At 34.1% G+C, this 18908-nt stretch overlaps 2 protein-coding genes across 2 annotated transcripts; both read left to right on the forward strand.

The window, feature by feature from the left end:
* The first annotated feature begins 282 nt into the window (after positions 1 to 282).
* On the forward strand, positions 283 to 8404 carry LOC112045975 (transcription factor IIIA). Its single transcript, XM_024082399.2, has 7 exons — positions 283 to 604; positions 1514 to 1626; positions 1784 to 1957; positions 2723 to 2874; positions 3157 to 3280; positions 4204 to 4303; positions 7432 to 8404. Exons 1-7 carry the CDS (start codon positions 476 to 478, stop codon positions 8329 to 8331), a joined length of 1692 nt encoding a protein of 563 aa, XP_023938167.2. The 5' UTR covers positions 283 to 475; the 3' UTR covers positions 8332 to 8404.
* Positions 8405 to 9335: 931 nt separating this feature from the next.
* LOC112045976 (putative neutral sphingomyelinase) lies at positions 9336 to 18873 on the forward strand. The gene is made up of 7 exons (XM_024082400.2): positions 9336 to 9450; positions 9672 to 9724; positions 10627 to 10800; positions 13215 to 13398; positions 14262 to 14416; positions 15459 to 15645; positions 16574 to 18873. The coding sequence occupies exons 2-7, from the start codon at positions 9687 to 9689 to the stop codon at positions 17021 to 17023; spliced, it is 1188 nt and encodes a 395-aa protein (XP_023938168.2). The 5' UTR covers positions 9336 to 9450; positions 9672 to 9686; the 3' UTR covers positions 17024 to 18873.
* Positions 18874 to 18908: the final 35 nt, after the last annotated feature.

Consider the following 18908-nt stretch of genomic DNA (forward strand, 5'->3'; position numbering starts at 1 on the left):
TAGTATTTTAGTTGAGTACAAACAATTTTTGGATTTACCAGGATTTACCGCTCAAAAATCGTTCGTAGGTACTCGACTAAAATACTAAAACATCTGTATGGCCCACAACGCACTATTCAATGGGATTTATCGCCACAGACCTACTAATAACATTGGTATTGCTGTCCGCAGTCGATGAAAAAATCTAGATCAAGTACTCAGAGCAGTACCAGTTTAAAATTTTTTAAAAATATTTTGTCTATGGTATATAGATAGCATAGATAAAATATTTTTTTATGTCAATGTCAATGTAAAGGTTTTTGATTTTGTTTTTGCAATTTTTATTTTAAAAATATGAATTTATTGTTGTGAATTATATGCATTTCGCAATTTGCAATAAATTTTACCGATGAATATATAAGTCCGTTTAAATATTTAATCTAAACATCTTTAACTCTATAGTAGTCTAAAAAAATGATATAGTTTATGCAAAATAATGGAAGTCATTGCTACACAACGGGTTGAACCAAACAAGAAGATATATGCTTGCACTTTTGATGGATGCACTTCAGTGTTTGAGAGGCCGTACAGGCTGGCACAACATAGATTGGTTCACGATAATGTGGTTAGTACCTATGTCTCACTTATGTAATTTGTGGAACCCACCAAATATTTTTTTTTTATTATTTTTTTTTTAATATGTTTGATTATACAACCGTGCCAGTACTGGTCAGTATAAGAGTATCAGGTCTATCCTGAAAAAAAAAATTGATCTTTGTTTGCTGAATAACTGAATTTAATCAATCACAACAAACAACAATCACTAACAGACAACCAAGGTCCTCTAGTGGCAAAAGAGGCTTGATCAAAATATCAAACATAAACTCCATCAATATCAAATCAAATCAAAAATTAAATGAAGTTAAATAGGAATACAGCCAGTGGACAGAATTGCCATTAAAAATGTGATAAAAGAGGGTACCCAGCAAATTCTCACTGTAACTTACTTAAAGACCTGGGCCTCACTGAGGCACTGAGAACTGCAGCAAGTTTTATACTGGAATGTGTATCCAAAGCTGCTCTAGTAGGATCTTACCAAATTTGGTTAGGCAGGGAGAACAATACAAGCAGAGAGTTCACAAGTACAGGGTTCTGATCGAAGTTGTTTTCTCTGCCACATGATAGACTTGGCTACAGTGAATCCATGGCATGCTAAGATATTTGTCTCATACATATAAACAAATTTAATCTCAACAAAAACAAAGAATCTATAGCTGTGATAGCCCAGTGGACCTCTACCTCTGATTCCGGAGGGTATGGGTTTGAATCTAGTCCAAGACATGCACCTCAAATTTTTCAGTTGTGTGCATTTTAAGAAATTAAATAGCACATGTCTCAAATGGTGAATGTCTCTGCATTGGGTCCAGTAGCAGGAGACTGAGCTCAGCAGTGATCCGAATATGGGTTGATAATGACAAATCTTAACAACTGTAATATAAAAATACCCTATTAAAATAATGAAATCAACTTTCAGAAACCTTTTACATGTGATGAAAAAGATTGTGACAAAGCATACACAAGCAAAAGTCACTTGGTCCGTCACATCAACACTGCACACAAGGAAGCTCCAGAGAATTTACCATACTGGTATGTACAAATACAATGTTTTTTACAGCGTCGATTAACAATTAATCTGTGATAGTGGAGGACTTGTTTTATATTATTTAATTTATGCAATATAAACATAAAGGCCTAGAATTATTCATATTATTTAACGACTTATTACATGTGTAATTACTTGCAGCTGTCCAAAATGTATGAAGCAGTATGTAAACCGACAAAATCTAAAGAGGCACATAAAAGTAAGCCACACCGACAACAACAAGCCATTCAACTGTGACCACTGCAGACTGTATTTCAAGAAAGTGCATCAGTTGAGAGCTCATATGTATGTTCATAATGGTGTAAAACCATTCAGGTAATTATGGGTTGGTTCATATCAAATTTGAAATAAACATTATTAATTTCGTAAAGTACATGGAATAAGGGACAAAATATACCATTAATTAATAAAAGTTAAGGATTTCTTATAAAACTTAATTTAAAAGCATACATTTTTTCAAATTTCCCAAAAGTCAAAAATACTTTTGTCCATTTTGTGTTACTTACTAAAACGTCAAACAAATTTTTAAGTAATATTTTTGTCAAAGGATTTTTAACATGATATCATGAAACAGTAAATAATGGCTGAATGAAACAGTAAACAGTAAACAGCATTTTCGCTCATATTGTCAAAAAAATATTTTAAATTAAAATTTTCATGTAATCACTTCTCAAAAAAATATGATGATCTTATTTCAATCTAGTAGAATGATAATGAACAGTCTAAGACCATTTAAAACTTAGTGTCATCTAGCCTATTACAATAAATTTTTTCTCCTGACTAGAACTTACAATGTAGCTTTCCAATAGTAAAAGAATTTTTAAAATTGATCTACATAGTAGATTCAGATTTTTACCAAACAAACAAAAAGTTACTTTATAATTATCCTCCGTGAGTCGTAATCCTCATGTGTGAGTCGTGACCACCTCCATCTCTGATCTTATGGATCTTATCCTTATAATGTTATGCCATCTTATTCTGGCTCAGGTTATTTGGATGCTCTCCGAATAGCCTGAGCATATGAATTCTTTATAATAGTATACATGAAATATTTTCATAAGTTTATATTTAAATTTTCAGTTGTTCAATGTGTGAAAGGGAATTTGTTACTCTATATGAGAAAAAGAAACACATGAGAAACCACAAAGTGTACAAATGTGAGCACTGTGAGACCAAGTTTACACGGTGGACTGAGTTGATGCATCACAAGAGAGTGGACCATGTGTCTCCTGGTAATTTAATATTTTTTAAGCAAGGAATATTAGACACTAGTGGATGCCCACAATTTCGGCAACTCTCCAGCCTTGAGACAATCTGTGTAAGCTTTGATCCCCTTTTCAACTCAAACTTTTGGTTGTTCCTGAAACAAAAGTTTTCTCATTTGGTGTAGTATTGTATGTAAGTAGTAGAGCACATTCTGAATGGCCTGTGTCCAGCAGTGGACAGATACAGGTACATTAGAAAGAAAACAACATAGTGTATAGTGGTGTATAAAATAACAATTCTCTTTTCAGAATATATTTGCCATGACTGTGGAAAGGTATTCAAAGAGAGAGGACATGTAATTCGACACGTCAAAAAGCACCTGCCCAATGCACCAGTTACAATATTTTTTTGTCCATATGATAATTGTTTAAGGTATATTAAATTTAATATAATATATTAACGAAATTCAGAAGTGGATTTAATAAATGTGAAAACCAACGTTGAACAAAGGTTATGATATTATTCACAATATTTGTCTGAATAGTTTAACTAACAAATGAAAATGTAACTAAAATATAACCCTAAAACGGCAGATAAAACCTTGTGACTCGAACCAGCACGCGACTTTTCGATTAGCCAACACTCACCTTCAGTGGTCAAGTTATTCTCCCTGCCTATCCAAAATAACCCATGAAGGATTACACAACAAGAGTTGTGGACGGGTCAACGGCACCAGACCACTGGTTTCAGTGATCTCGTGGCGTTCGATGCGTTGGCCACACGGCGAACGCTTTATATCACAAGCCGACAATACGAGATAGTCAAGTGACGCCATATCCTTCTCAGTCTACTGTTTTCATACAATATTGTATTAATAAATAAGTGAGGTGAAATTTTCGAGTACCTGTTTAAAAAACACACAAGTGTAGGATAAATTTAAAGGATATAGGATAAATAAGGTATAAAGTATCCTTTCTATAGGTAAAATGCAGTCGAGTGTTAAGTTTCGTCAACCTCTCTCAAAGTCATTTCTCGAGATGTGGCCGAAGAACTTCAAAATACGTAAGAGTACCTACAGTTGACGAAAATCAGGATACATTGGTTCTGAATGCTGTTTTAAGTGATCTTTAATAGATGCCTCTAACACCATTATTGATCTTGCGATGATCTTGTATGCAGAGATAGAGTTTCTGCACCATAGAGAAAGATTGTAAAGACGTGACACCTCATGAGTAGAAACTTAGTAGTCATATCTTATTTAGTTTACTCTGATCTAGCAAATGCACAACTTCTCTCTCTCTATGTGCCTCGTGTTTACTAGTAACTTGTAGTTTAATAATAACTCTTTGTTCCAGGCACTATTCTCGTAACAGTAATCTCAAACAACATATTTTAGTCAAACATGAAGGGCTGACATTTGATTGTTCACTCTGTGGTGCCAAATTATCAACAAAGGTAATGCTTTACTTTAATATCTATCTAATATCTATGTATGTATCTATAAAAATCTAAATATTTTAATGTATTAAAATAAAGTATAAGTATAAGTATTTTTTAAAGTCTGCTAATTCATTTAAGTTTAAGACAAATCCAATCCAATATTTAAAATGAGTACATTCCTTTAATTGTTATTGTATAACATTAATCTTGAACTGTAATAGGCTCTTTAGGTCTATAGAACTTGTATTAGTTCATTAAAAACTCTTCAGTTTATATGTAGGATTTGTATTTAGATTTGTAACACTTGTATGAAGCTAATTTAGCACTAAAGTCCAAATTTATTTTCTAAGTAGCATCGTAGCGGAACGGTAAACAGTAACGCTCAATTCATTGAGTGATACTTTAGCCAGTGGCAGGGTTGCAAATAGTATTTTACAATCTATTTAGATATTTATAGTGTGTGAGAATGCAGTGCTATACCCACATTAGGTTAGCACGCCCCTCAATAAACACTAGACAGTAAAACAGAATATATGCTATGTTATGTTGAGCGATTCTGTGGTGTCAAATATAGTCTTTGCAAGCGGTTCTTGGCTTGCTGTAATTTGAGCGGCCTTAGTATTCTTAGTTAATATTAAGAATTGTTGGATTTTCCATAGCTACTCCATATACTCAATACTCCACATTAACATAACAATATGGCTCACGTGGTTGACTTCTCATGATACTATTGTAGGTTCAATCTCAGTTTGGAGTGAAACTCACGACAACAAATTGACCTTCCTCCAGAAGTTTTGCAGGACGCCCAGTGTGTGATATTTCATTCGTCATGCAGTAGCAGCGCTGCTATGTCCTTGTTCCACGCCTCCTCTAATATTTCTTGCACAGTCTTTCTATCTGTAGTAACTTATCTTCTGCTTTTCCGATGTACATTTGCACAAGTAACACATACACAATCTGAGCACGTTTCCATTTAGATATCATTAATGCTTTCCATCACGCACCATTGTAATTGCGAACAATCCCGTTCAGTGTAAAAATATAGGTACCAGATAGTTGTCTTTGGACTGCTGCTTCTCCTGGGGAATGCATTTGTAGAACGTTCTAGCGGCGCTATTATACGCTGTCATTGCATTAATTCGTATTGCCAAGTTAGTGCTGCGCAGGGACAGTTATTATTTGTAGCGTTTAGCATTTCTACGCTTGTTCTGGAATCATTGATGTACATACGACGTCCATAAAAGAAAACTTTTTAGTGCACGCCTTGTGTATCGTGAATATCCCGCATTTCTTTTTGCTTGCACTTAAGATAAAATTGGCGTATGTTTTTTCAGATTTGTCGTGCACCCCAAATGCCGTTTAGGCGATATTCCGTATTTCAGGATGTCTATAAAATTGTAATAGGCTCTTAATTTGTACTTTATTGTGCTCACCATAGAGTCTGCTCAACATAGCGCCCTATTCAACAATGTCCAGTTTTTCTTTGTTAATGTCAACCACGTCGGACTTTTGTTTTCTTTTAGGTGAAATTAATTGAGCACATAGAAAACCACAGTCGGCAAGAAGTAAATTTGAAAACATATAGAACTTTAAAGAACGGCCGAAAAAAAAGAAAAGATGCCGGCGAATTAAAGTACGAAACCGCATTAAAATTAGCGGGAATCGCTAAAGAAGATTTGAGAAGTCACCGTTAAAAGTTGGTACCAGTTCCTTGAATTCAATCTAAAGGAGACAACCTATTTTGTAATAGTGGTACCTTTTTCTCAAAAGGTCAATAACTTAAATAAAATGTTGAAATGATTACGAAAATTAGATGAGTTTTATTCAAAACAAATTTCACAATCATCTTATGGGGCCACCCAGCGCTGTATCTTTATTTGCATAATTACTTATTAAGTTGCTTTAACGTCTGGATAAAATAGGTCTAATATACGCCTACTTTATAAGTTTCTTCATGATAGAGTTTCTGTGTGATCGACTGATCGAATCAGAAATGAGGACATCCGCATAAGAACCAAAGTCATTGACACAGCTTAGCGAGTCGTGAAGCTGAAGTGGCTATGGGCACGCCACATAGTTCCAAGAGCCGATAGACGTTGGGGTCCCAATGTCCTGGATTAGCGACCCCGCACCGGAGAGTGTAGTGTTGGTTGACCCCCCGAATAGATAGTACCGAAGACATCAAGTGGCGGATCGAGACCGTGGTTGGGAATCCATGCAAAAGGTCTATGTCCAGCTGTGAATGTCCGGCGGCTGGTAATGATGATAGTGGTTATGTTTGTGATATAAACAGCAATAAATAATAGTAGAGTTTTTCTGAAGGATATTTGCCATTTGCTTTTTATGACTAATGTTCCCATTCTCCTACAATTAGTCGAAAAACTGGGCTAGGAATGGGTACGACGATAGGCCAGCGGGCGGGGTATCGGCGATTTGTCTTGCCGTGGAGATATTGAGGCTTCGAAGACTGAAGTTTGCTGCGTTTAATTGTTATAAGAGGTAGGTAGGTAAGAGCTATGAAATATAATTATACCTACATTTCTGCTACAGTACTGCCTCTTTTATTTAACGCATTACCACGGACACCGATAGGAATCACGGACTTTACAGTCGGAAATAGTGTGACGTAACGGGTAGCGGCGACAGTGATTGTACCATTATTGTGTGGCAGAGAAAACACCTCGAGCAGGTCCCAGGACTTGTGACCTTGGGATTAGGTTTAAGGGATCCCTTTCGAATGCATCAACACTCACTTTCCCTGCCCGATATGTCCTCCATGCCCACAATAAACAATATAAAATAAACAATTATTACAACACAGACCATTATCAATAATTAATAACGGTGTGTGTCTGCGCTGCCTAACAAACAACTGAGCTCAAGTCATCAAATGTCCTCTTATTTATACCAACACTGATACCTCCCCTATACAATAACATAAACAATGCATGTTAATACCGTCTGTAATCGAGGAACTTGTAACACTAGTCCTCGAAAATCTAAACTACAAACCTATCAGACATTTTCTCGACTTAGTTCTTGGCTATACTTATTATTAAAGTGATTTTAATTAATTGTCAAAGTGATGATTCAACTTTTAAAAAGCAGAAAATAATTCCATTAGGGTTTTCTTTTATTTCCAGGCTAAATTAAACGAGCACATTGATCGACATAACCGACCAGATCTACCTCCCAAACTTTACAAAACTCTCGAAACTGGTCGAAAGAAAAGAAAAGATGCGGGAACAATAAGACAAGAAACAGCAATGAGGTTAGCTGGGATCGTCAAACAGAAAATCGAAGAAGGCATAAATAGACATTACACCGAAGGTGTGAATTGTCAAGATAACTTTGAAAATGATAATAAAGATGAAAAAGAACATTTGGAAAACAAAATTCACTATAATTTACTAGAAGAACGAACTAGGTTACGAGATGTAGAAAGGGAATTATCAAAACGAAACCAAAGTATTGAATTAAAAGTTAAATCTAATTATTTAAATGACAGTGCCGACTTTCAAGATAAATTAGAAAACGCCACTTCTGAACTAACTACAATATCTCAATGTATTAAAGAAGGCAGTATATCTAGTCGACTAAATGGTAGTGTAAACTTTCAAGATAAATATATTAATAACCAGCCTACTAGTCTAATAGAAATTCTCAATCGACCAGCAATAAAAATAGAAAATCAAGAAAAAACATTGGAGGGTTCCTCAAACCAACTAATCAATTCCATAGCTGTTGATGTTAAAATAGAATCTGATGGTGACAACAGTCTATACAATGACGATTGTAAAGAAGGAAATGAATCTTCCGAAGATCTTCCAAACAAAGCTAATTCAGAACAATCTGATACATCTAACCAACCAATAACTACCATCAAAGTAGAAAATAACACAGAAGAACAGAGTAACGAAAATGATTATCTTCGAGATGGCGCAGTGAATTCTATAAGCACGCCATCTTTACCGATAAACAATGCACTATCTTCATTGATGCAACTTTACTGGAGAACTCTATTAAATCACAAAGATGTCTAAATTTTTATAGATATCTGTATAGTCAACAATGTTTTAAAAAATTATATATAAGTAATAGTACAAAACGATATAAGTGCGGTAAGTTGACGTATATCATACGACGTATTGTAAAAATATATCATTAGTTAATTCAATTGAAAACAGATAAGTTTGTATATTAAATTGTTATAAAATCAATATCGTTTTTCGAAATTAATTAGGTAAATGGAATATTTTTATGAAGTGATTAATCTTAACTCCAGACATTATTTACCTATAAGTACCTACATTTTAACAACAATTGTAAATAGTATATAGTTATAGGATAAGATGAAATTTATTGCAATTTGCATTAGGTTATTGTAGAAAAGTATATTCAAAAAATCTGATTATTATTATACAATTCAATACGTATTGTTAAAACTTTTTGTTTTGTTAAAATAAATATAAATAAAATTATAATAATTGTTTTTGTCAAATGCTGTGTGAACATTTTGAATATAATATTATATTATCTTTATTCTGTAACTAGCAGACGCCCCGCGGTTTCACCCATTTAGTACGCTATCCGGTGGGAATGCTAAATGATAATGATACTAACCTACTTGACTAATTTTTTCGTGTTCAGACACGTCTAATAGCTAAAGGACATGTCCCAATTTTGTATGGAGGCTGGCCGCTGGGCCTTTATTCCGAGTGTTAACTAAGCAGAACAAATTATTTTTATCGTAAAAGAACGTAAAGTGTATGGGTAAAACCCAAAAGCTTAAATTAAAAGGTATAATCTGTCATTTTAATTTAAGTTATCTTTTGAGTTTAGGTTTCAAGGCATATAAACTGCCTTTATACAAAAAAATCTTAGTTTTGTACAGCATCCGAGTAGCCTATGTCTTTGAATATAGAAATCGAGGCTTTAAAAAGCTAGAACTCAGAGCTATAAAGAACCCAGTAAAAAAAATGTACAGTGTAGTGTCAACCACAAACGTCAAATGAAGGTGTCACTGTCAAGTCATTTCCCTTCATTTGACGTTTGTGATTGTGGTATTGTGGTCATTTCCTAGTGATCTGTGGTCATTTCAACACGACACGACAGTTTACGTTTTTAAAAATATTTTAATTTGTTTTGTTTGCATTTGCACGGTAGGAATTCATTTTCATATATCAAAATAATTTTAGTACCTTGGATATTTACGGATTTATTCGTTAATACTTTAGTAGATTAATTACTCAATCCCTTTAACACCTTTTTTAAAAACATACAAATGAGTGTTTTCTTTGTATGATTTTTATTTGTTTGCATTTAGGTGTAGCTATTACGGTTAACAAATAATTCACATAATGTTTATTTTTCCAATTTATAGGTGCTTTTGTGTATTATGGATTTAACACTAAATATATTTACACTGAATTGCTGGTAAGTGGTCCAAACATTTTTTTTTGTTATTCTTTGCTGATATATTCGTAAGACATCAGGAAATTTAAAAGTTCTCGTATTATATATATAAACTGGGTTTAACCAATTTCGGGAACTATAAAAATGTACTGGGTTAGCCTGGAGTGAGAGGATAAGTACTATAGTTTTAGACAGTATATATCAGGGTAGGCGAACCTTTATGCATCAACGTGCCATTTTTTCTAAAAAATGTTTAATGGGGTCATTGGCGTGCCATCAAATAATTTTGACTTTCTGATTATTTGGAGAATAACAATAATAAATACTATCAAAACTCTTTATGAAATAAAGTAAACAAAAGAGGTACATTTTGGAATGTTTTTATTACACGCATAAATGAAATTATTGTAAAATTAGTGACTTCTGTTGCTGCAGGTTAGATGACAAATAATTCATGTCAAATACCTACTTTACACATGTTTTATGATCGGCGACGTGCCCAAAATATTGTGTCGCGTGCCATCAATGGCACGCGTGCCATTGGTTCGCCTACCCTGGTATATATTATACAAATGAAGCAGTATATAATAGTTTATTGTTGAAGATAAATTCTAAACACTATGATTTTGTCACTCGCCTTCAAATAATTTGTGATATAAATTTTCTTTAAAATGTAAGAAAAACATATTAATAAAAAGCAAACAATAAAAAGCATCTGTTTATATTTCTTTTATTGATCGCAGATACATGCAGATCGAAATAACCCAATATAATTATTTGGCAGCCAAAGCAGATTTAACAGGAAATTTATATCCATCTACACTGAAGAATTCCTTACATAAATCAGTTGTTTTACCCAGCAGTGATGATGAACTGATCATTTTACAAATCCACTGCAATAACATGATTAATTAATTTTTTAGGGGTATACCAGTGGTTTCAAAAAATCGTAAAGAAAGATTTGAAGCGATCGCAACATATTTATCACAAGCACCACACAATATAGTCTGTCTCCAGGAGGTTTGGAGTGAAACTGATTATTTGTATTTAAAAGAGCAATTGCAAACTAATCTCCCATTTTCACACTACTTTTACAGGTAATATTTTTTTTATTCTTATCTATACTAATATTATAAAGCTGAAGAGTTTGTTTTATTGAACGCGCTAATCTCAGGAACTACTGGTCCGATTAGAAAAATTCTTTCAGTGTTAGATAGCCCATTTATCAAGGAAGGCTATAGGCTATATATTATCCCCGTATTTCTACGGGAACGGGAACCACGCGGGTGAAACCGCGAGGCGTCAGCTATTATCAAGTATAATAACTATAAAATTAGTAAATTTTAACTACAAGATAATTGATAGTTTCTGTATATCAAGGTTATCTTAATATAATAGATATTCAACATCAGACAAAGCCATATTAAACATTCGAGTTGTATAAATAACTCACAGGTGAAATAAATGTGTAAATATGTTTGTATTGGTATAGGTGTAATTAAAAGAGGAGAAATATTTAAAAGAAACATTTTTAAAATTGGCAAGAATACCAAGATCAAATGAAATATCCACCATGTTTGACTCTTCAACAACATAAATGGAATTTGTCATGATATTCTACTCTCCATTAAAAATCTAAATATTAAATTGGCTCTATTCAATAATGAAGAGTGTTTTTGTTATTATTGATCTAGGAAAGTGGCACCTCATTATATACAGGGTGCTCGGGAGTGTTTCCCATTACTCTGGGGATATATTTGTTACTGAAAATAAATTAAAAATGTTCAAGAAACATGTGGTCTAAAATTAATATTTTCGGGGTAAATAATATTTCTTTTGTAAATGGATCTTGGAATGTGTCCCTTATACAAATTATATATTAATTATGACATAGCCAAGTTTTACGTATTTTAAAATGCAAGGATAGATAAAGGCGTGTTTTACATGGATAGTCCGAATTATTTGAATTACATTGTATGAAAACATATAAAGTTTTAATTTTTTTGTTAAAAAAATATTAATTAAGCAGTTCGCCTTCTATCTATTACTCTATTACTATTATTAGGACTCGTCAACACCTTGAAGTTATGGGAAATACTCCTGTGCACCCTGTATATCTCACTGATCTTGGAATGATACCAAATATTAACATTAAATATAGTTGTCACTGATGAAGCAGCATGTCACTGATCTAGAAAGTTTAGCTCTGCAATGATCAACCAGTCTTCCCAGAGTGTTCCTGGGCATATGCTTGTGTTATTTGTGGTTATTTGCATGGTTTTGATGCCCTTACTATAGATTATAGATTCTAGGATATTGACTGGTAATGATGACACAATAAATATGTCTGGTCAACCATCTGCTTAATAATACTGTATCTGAATAGTGACTCAGATCATAGAGTCAGGGTAAAATTTAGATTTATTAAAAAAATATATTACATGAAAATTGTATTACTTTGCTTGGTACAGTTGAAATCTTTTATTTAAATACTTGTATAGATGTCAATCAAGCTCTTATCTTACCACTTTTATTTTATATAAGTGTTTGTGATATCTTTACATTATGATCCTATGTAATGTAAATAGATAAAAAATATTATCTGAATGAAGGATAAACTAAAAAAAAACACACTTACCTATAAGTGTTTAATTACACGAGTACATTTATTAATAGGGTAGTCATATCTAATTTAATACAAACAATATAAATTTTGTGTAGTATATGGAATAAGGGTCTGAAATATATCAATATTAATTAATAAAAGTTAAGGATTTTTAATAAAATTTAATTTGAAAATCATGTTTTTTTCTCATTTCTGATTCGATCACGCAGAGATACTCCTAACATAGCTCGTTCAATCGCCCGCTGTGTGACTCTGACTTCTTATGAGGCCCATAGTTAGCGACCAAGTCTCGGAACCATAAGGTCATCACTGGCAACACGCACTGTTCGAAGACTTTTGACTTCTGGCACTGAGGAATTTTAGACGAAAAGACGTCGCGAAGTTTTCCGAATGCAGCCCAGCCGAGTTGGATTGGATTCGCGCATTTTTTTTCACAACTTTGCGCATGCCTCCTTGGAGTAATAATATTCTTTGATCATGGCCGACAGGCGTTTTGTCGTTTTGGTATTGTCTATACATGCATTTCTGCATTATTATTAGCACATTCAAAGAAGGCTGGTAATGTTGCTGCCTTCTAACATAAGTAAGCTAAGCTTAACTTAATTAAACTAACTAAATTAATATAAATTTACTAATATAATGTTACCGCGAAGCGCCGTCTAATCTAATATATAAAATTCTCGTGTCACGGCTTGACCGATTTTGATGAAATTTTTTGTGCTTATCCGGTATTTGGAGGATAAGCCAACATCTATTATTTATACCCCTAAGGGTAGGGTAGGGGTAGGGTAGAGGTAGTTGTAAGTTTACATCGAGTTTCACGCGGACGAAGTCGCGGGCGTCTGCTAGTATTAGTATAAAATTAAATGATTTTTTCCATTTCAGTGGTGTCCTCGGATCAGGTCTATGTATATTCTCAAAGTGGCTGATACAAGATGTGTTCTTCCACCAGTGGCCGCTCAATGGCTACATACACAAGATCCACCACGGTGATTGGTTCGGGGGCAAGGGCCTAGGCCTGTGCAGAATCAAATGTGACAACCGATTGATCAATATTTATTGTACACATGTAAGTTTTATGTCGCCGAGTCACCTATTTGGCTATTACGCTGCCGCGTGTCTGGATTTCTATTCTAATTATCACTATCAGATGTTAATGATAATGACTGGGATTGAGGTTTACCGCCAACCGATTTAGCGTTCCGGTACGATTTATTATTATTACGATTGATATGAAACCGAAAGGGGTGTGGATTTTCATCCACCTCCTAACAAGTTAACCCGCTTCCATCTTAGATTGCATCATCACTTATCATCAGGTGAGATTGTGCTCAAGGGCTAACTTCTAAATAATAATAAAAAATTATGCTTCTTGGACGAGACAGGTGTGTAACCTCCATCAGCTTTACAACTCTAGGCTGAGATTTTTAACTGAGAATATCTTGGAAGAATGAATAATCTCAATATTTCATAGTCCACTCCACAAGCCACATAAACTAACCACTGGTTTACTAAGAGCAAAATTTTAAATAATACAAGTAGGTGTTACTTTGTAAAAATTCATTTTAAAGAATGATTTATTTAATTATCTATTCTTAGCTGGAAACCCACAAATCAAAATATTTATATGTTTTACTAATTCTTTTTACAAGTTTTTATATCACTTGCAATGTTTGTAGCTATGTTTGCTTTGGTAGGATTTTTCAACTTCATTTTGTAGCAAATCTTCACCAAAAAAATATATTATTATTTGTAAAAAACATTACGAACTAAGTAGTTGATGGCCTGTGGTCTCCACACTAACATGGAGACCAGTTAGGATATCCTTGTGTTTATCAATTGAGCTGAAATTTTGTATACACATTTCTTTTTGATGACATTGCATAGTTGGCTGTGTGACGTCATTTAATGTATTTTTTTTTTGTCTTACAGCTACACGCAGAATATAATGTAGATGACATATACTTGGCACACAGAGTGTTGCAAGCATACTCCACCGCAGAGTTCGTCAACCTCACCACTCCACCGGCAGATGTCTCCATACTGGCCGGGGATCTGAATACTGCTCCCGGAGACATATCATTTAGGTAATATAATTTATATTACGAATAATATTATTAATCCATATCTTCTTCTTCTTCTTCTTCGGCCTCGCCTTTTCCCGTTTATACGGGGTCAGCTTTCCCAATCATGTGGCGCCATTTTGTACGCTCCTTTGCGTCATCGTCTGTCATGCCCTTATCTTTCAGGTCCTTAAGGACCTTCGTTAACCACGTTTATTAATCCATATCTATACACATATATATAACCATCATCATCATTCTCTATTAAGAACGAGTCTCAGCATAAGAGGGGTTAGGCCTTAGTCCACCACGCTGGCCCAATGCGGATTGGCAGACTTCACACATGTAGATTTGAATTAAGAAAATTCTCATTTTTTATCTATGTCTTTACTAATATTTATTATAAGAGACGTGATAGCCCAGTGGATATGACCTCTACCTCAGATTCTAGAGGATGTGGGTTCGAATCCGGTATGGGGCATGCACCTCCAACTTTTCAGTTGTGTGCATTTTAAGAAATTAAATATCACGTGTCTCAAACGGTGAAGGAAAACAGCGAGAGCAAAACCTGCATACCAGAGAACTTTCTTAATTCTCTGCGTTTGTGAAAGTGCCAATCCGCATTGGGCCAGCATGGTGGACTAAGGCCTAACCCCTCTTATACTGAGACTCGTTCTCAAAACCCCTCTCATTCTGAGAGGAGAATCGAGCTCAGCAGTGAGCCGAATATATGATAGAATAGATGATAGATTTTTTTTCTGAAGAGGCTTGCGCTTAACTACAATCATGTCTGGTGGAAAGCTATGATGAGGTCTTGTACTTACCGTGTGTGGGGGATTTTAAATATATAATAACGCATATCCGTAAACTAGTTATTAAAACAGCCAGCATTATTCGCCCAAAACTCATTTATGCAAACTTTTTTATGTACCCTTGATTAATGGGAGTAAGCTGGTGAATGCGTTACAAAAATTGTAATCGGGCGAGGCGAACGTACGTTGAGAGGGAAGAAGTTTTACTTCAGTTGTGTGGTCTAAAGAACACTCGTTTTTTGTTTGTTTTACAGGTTAATATCTCAGTTACCTCAGTTAGTGGATCCGTGTATACTAAGCCGCTGCAACAACGTCGCCGAGAAGCCTGCGGGCACGTGCGACAACATCAACAACAGTTACTCCGACCCCAAACTAGTCAAAACATGTCCAGAAGGGAAGAGGATAGATCACATACTGTTCAATGTGCATCCGCAGTTAGAGGTAAGAATTGATATAAAAAACATACATACAGCCGAACGTAGAACCTCCTCCTTTTTGGATACCCCAAAATTAGGCTTGCCAGGTGTCCGACTTTAGCCGGACATGTTTGACTTTTTGCGGTCGCGTCCGGCCAAATATGTACATGTTCGGCCTGTCCGGCTTTTGTCAGGCTTTTTGTCAGAGTGCCGATTCTCGCTAACTTAATAAACATTTCAAATTCGTAAACGAGTTTTTTTATTATAAATATTATGTCCATCTTTTAATAAATATCGAATATGCATATATCTGGCACACTCCTTCTTCGATCTCATCCTCACTTTAATCAAGTATAAATTCTTTTTTCAACAGACCAGCTGTAAAAACAATAAGTTTGGCAATAAAAAAAACATGTCCGTCTTTTAGGGCAAAATGTCCGGCCTTTGCATTTTATGGCCTGGCAACCCTACCCACAATAGAGGATAGACGATAAAAAATTCATTCTCACTTTGCACGTAGAGAAGGAATTTTTTAATTTTTTTTTTTACCACTTCATAAACGTATATAATATACATACCATTACCAAATCTCATATTTCTAGTGTAACAGATTCTGAGTTATCGTACTGACAATTTTTTTTTTAAATTAACAACGGAATTAGTACCTATGCAATTTTCGATTTCCAATGACGTTTAAATAGCTATCTATTGCTTATAAGCCGTTATAGTTTTCCTTGTAATTTCATTATATATCCTACTTTTGTAAATTTTTCACGTAATCATAAACAACCGTTTAGCCAGTAGAGGGTGGGGACACTTGAATAACAAAAATTAGCTCTTCAAAGCTTAGTATTTTACAAACGGATCGGACGCACAGACGGACATGATGAAACTATAGGTATAACTATAACTAAAAAAGTGCCATTTTTGTCAAAAAAAATCATCTATTTTAGGCTGACGTGGTAAACTTCGGCAACCCCTTAGAAGAAAGAGTGCCCGGGAAAGCGTTTTCCTACTCAGACCACAACGCTGTTTATTTGGAGCTTAAGATCAAACAGACAGACAAATTCAAGCATAGACAACAAAGCGCTGAAGAACGCTTCCAAGAGACAATAGACGAAGCTATCAAGATCTGTAAAGAAGCTATGGTTACTATAACTAAAACTAAAAGGTTATTCCTCACAACTGGCGGTCTTATATTTATGTTCCTATTGGGGTCTGTAGGTTTTTGGCCCAACAATATAATAGCTGATGTATTAAAAATCATAATGACTGGCATATGTCTGTATTACATAACAATGGGCACTCTGTGGCATAAAATAGAAATGAACAGTCTGAAGGCGGGTTTGTCTGCAATGGAGAATTTTAAACGAAGCAGAAATGATGTAAAGTTTTATGATTAACTAGCGGACGCCCGCGATTTTATCCGCGTGTACTTGATGTAAACTTTCAACCCCTATGTTACCATTTAGGGGGATTTTAAAAATTCTTGCATCACATTACATTTCGTATTTTTTTCATGATTTATGGACAAATTTTTATAACTGTAACTCTAAACATGCAGGTTTCCATACAAACTTTCAACTCCTATTTCAATTCTCTTTTGAATTTATTTTCACAATAAAAAGTATCCTGCAACCGTATTATAGTCTCAAATCGTGCTAAGTTTTATTTAAATTCATTCAGTATTTTCAGCGTGATTCCCGGTCAACAAAAACACGGACAGACAAACAGACAGACAAGAAATCGAAAAAAAATATGTTTAGCTATCCATTATATAATGCCCTCCAATAAAAAATTTCAAAATATCTTCTATGTACAGAATTTGACTTGTTACAGTTTTATTATAAGTATAGATCGATTAAAATTTTACCTATCAATAGCTCAGTGGTAAAGGGGTCGGACTCATCATCGAGAGGTGGTGGTTTAACCCCGCCCGCTGGACTATTGTCGTACCCACTCCTATAGCTTGGCAAAGTCGTAACACTCCCGATGGTCCGCGCGGGCCGGGAGGGGTAGCGATGCCCTCGACTTTACACCCGCATAGTCCTTCCCCCCGTCGCCCGCATATCACGGGAGCGTCATGAGCGAACTTGTCAAGCTAAAAAACAGTCTTTTCCAACTAATTGGAGATGAACGGGAATATTGGTCATATTTAAAAGATGTGACAAATATTCTTTTTTTAAAAAATAAAAAAAAATTAAGAAATTGTAAGTCCAATATGCTCGACCTTTAAAAAGTTAAATCCGACATATCCTGGGATTGATCTTTGCTGAATTATATTTTTCGCTATTAAAAGGATTTAAATATGCCTCCCATTGCCACACAAGATGCAAATTCTACTAAAATTTTATAAATGTCCTTAATCTTAAACGTAAAATGAAAATTTCAAAAAATAAATATTGAGTCTTGCTTGCTGCCTCTTCTACTTATGAGCCCTAAAATATTTCTGTGAGTATCAGTATTTTTATACGTAATTATATGATTAATATTATATGCCATAATAATTATGTAATACCATATCAGTTCATATTCTATAGTAGGTATATAAGAAGCATATCCTTGTGATTCGTTCATAAATAAGTAATAAATGTTTTATACAATATCATATATACATTCCGAGAAATAATTGAAATATCGAAATATTTTAAGTCTTTTTAAATTATAATATTGTATAGGTTTATGATAGATAAATTAAGCCATATTTTTATAAAAACCTAAAACTATAATATAAATAATGTAACGCTCAGGAAATTATAATGCAATCAAATGTGATATTATGCCTAAAGCCATTACCGTGTGTACGTATTTTAATATGAGTAATTTTATGCATTATGTGCTTGCAAAGTTCCAAAATGTATACAATTTAATATACTATTTTCATGTTTCAAGATGGTTTGAAAATTAGTGGCTTGTGACCAAAATTGTTCAGTCTGAGACTGGTAAACAATACATAGATAATCAATATAACTGACCATTTCGTCATATTAATATTCTAGGGAAAAAGATACTATGGATAAGATAAATAAAAAAATACTATGCACCTGTTTTACTTAGCCCACATTGTCGACAAAATGTCGACTGGTCATAGGCCACCTCTCATACCAATAATATTCAAACCTCTTGTCACAAACAAAATTAAGAAAATCTCTAAATAATTAAAATTTCAATCAAATCTTTAATTATTTGTTGATAAACAATATTGTAATGATTGTACATAATCTACATATAAATATATCAAAGGAAATTTCAACTGTGTTTCATTCTCATTAACCCTTTGAACCCGTT

Source organism: Bicyclus anynana, chromosome 6 (assembly GCF_947172395.1).
Source record: "Bicyclus anynana chromosome 6, ilBicAnyn1.1, whole genome shotgun sequence".
NCBI lineage: Eukaryota > Metazoa > Arthropoda > Insecta > Lepidoptera > Nymphalidae > Bicyclus > Bicyclus anynana.

Excerpts from the sequence above, each read along its gene's own strand:
- LOC112045975 (XM_024082399.2), top strand. The coding sequence starts at position 476 with ATGGAAGTCATTGCTACACAACGGGTTGAACCAAACAAGAAGATATAT. Across the intron at positions 2,875-3,156 it reads AGTGGACCATGTGTCTCCTG|AATATATTTGCCATGACTGT; the intron begins GTAATTTAATAT and ends TTCTCTTTTCAG. Across the intron at positions 4,304-7,431 it reads GTGCCAAATTATCAACAAAG|GCTAAATTAAACGAGCACAT; the intron begins GTAATGCTTTAC and ends TTTTATTTCCAG.
- LOC112045976 (XM_024082400.2), top strand. The coding sequence starts at position 9,687 with ATGGATTTAACACTAAATATATTTACACTGAATTGCTG. Across the intron at positions 10,801-13,214 it reads TTTTCACACTACTTTTACAG|TGGTGTCCTCGGATCAGGTC; the intron begins GTAATATTTTTT and ends TTTCCATTTCAG. Across the intron at positions 15,646-16,573 it reads ATGTGCATCCGCAGTTAGAG|GCTGACGTGGTAAACTTCGG; the intron begins GTAAGAATTGAT and ends CATCTATTTTAG.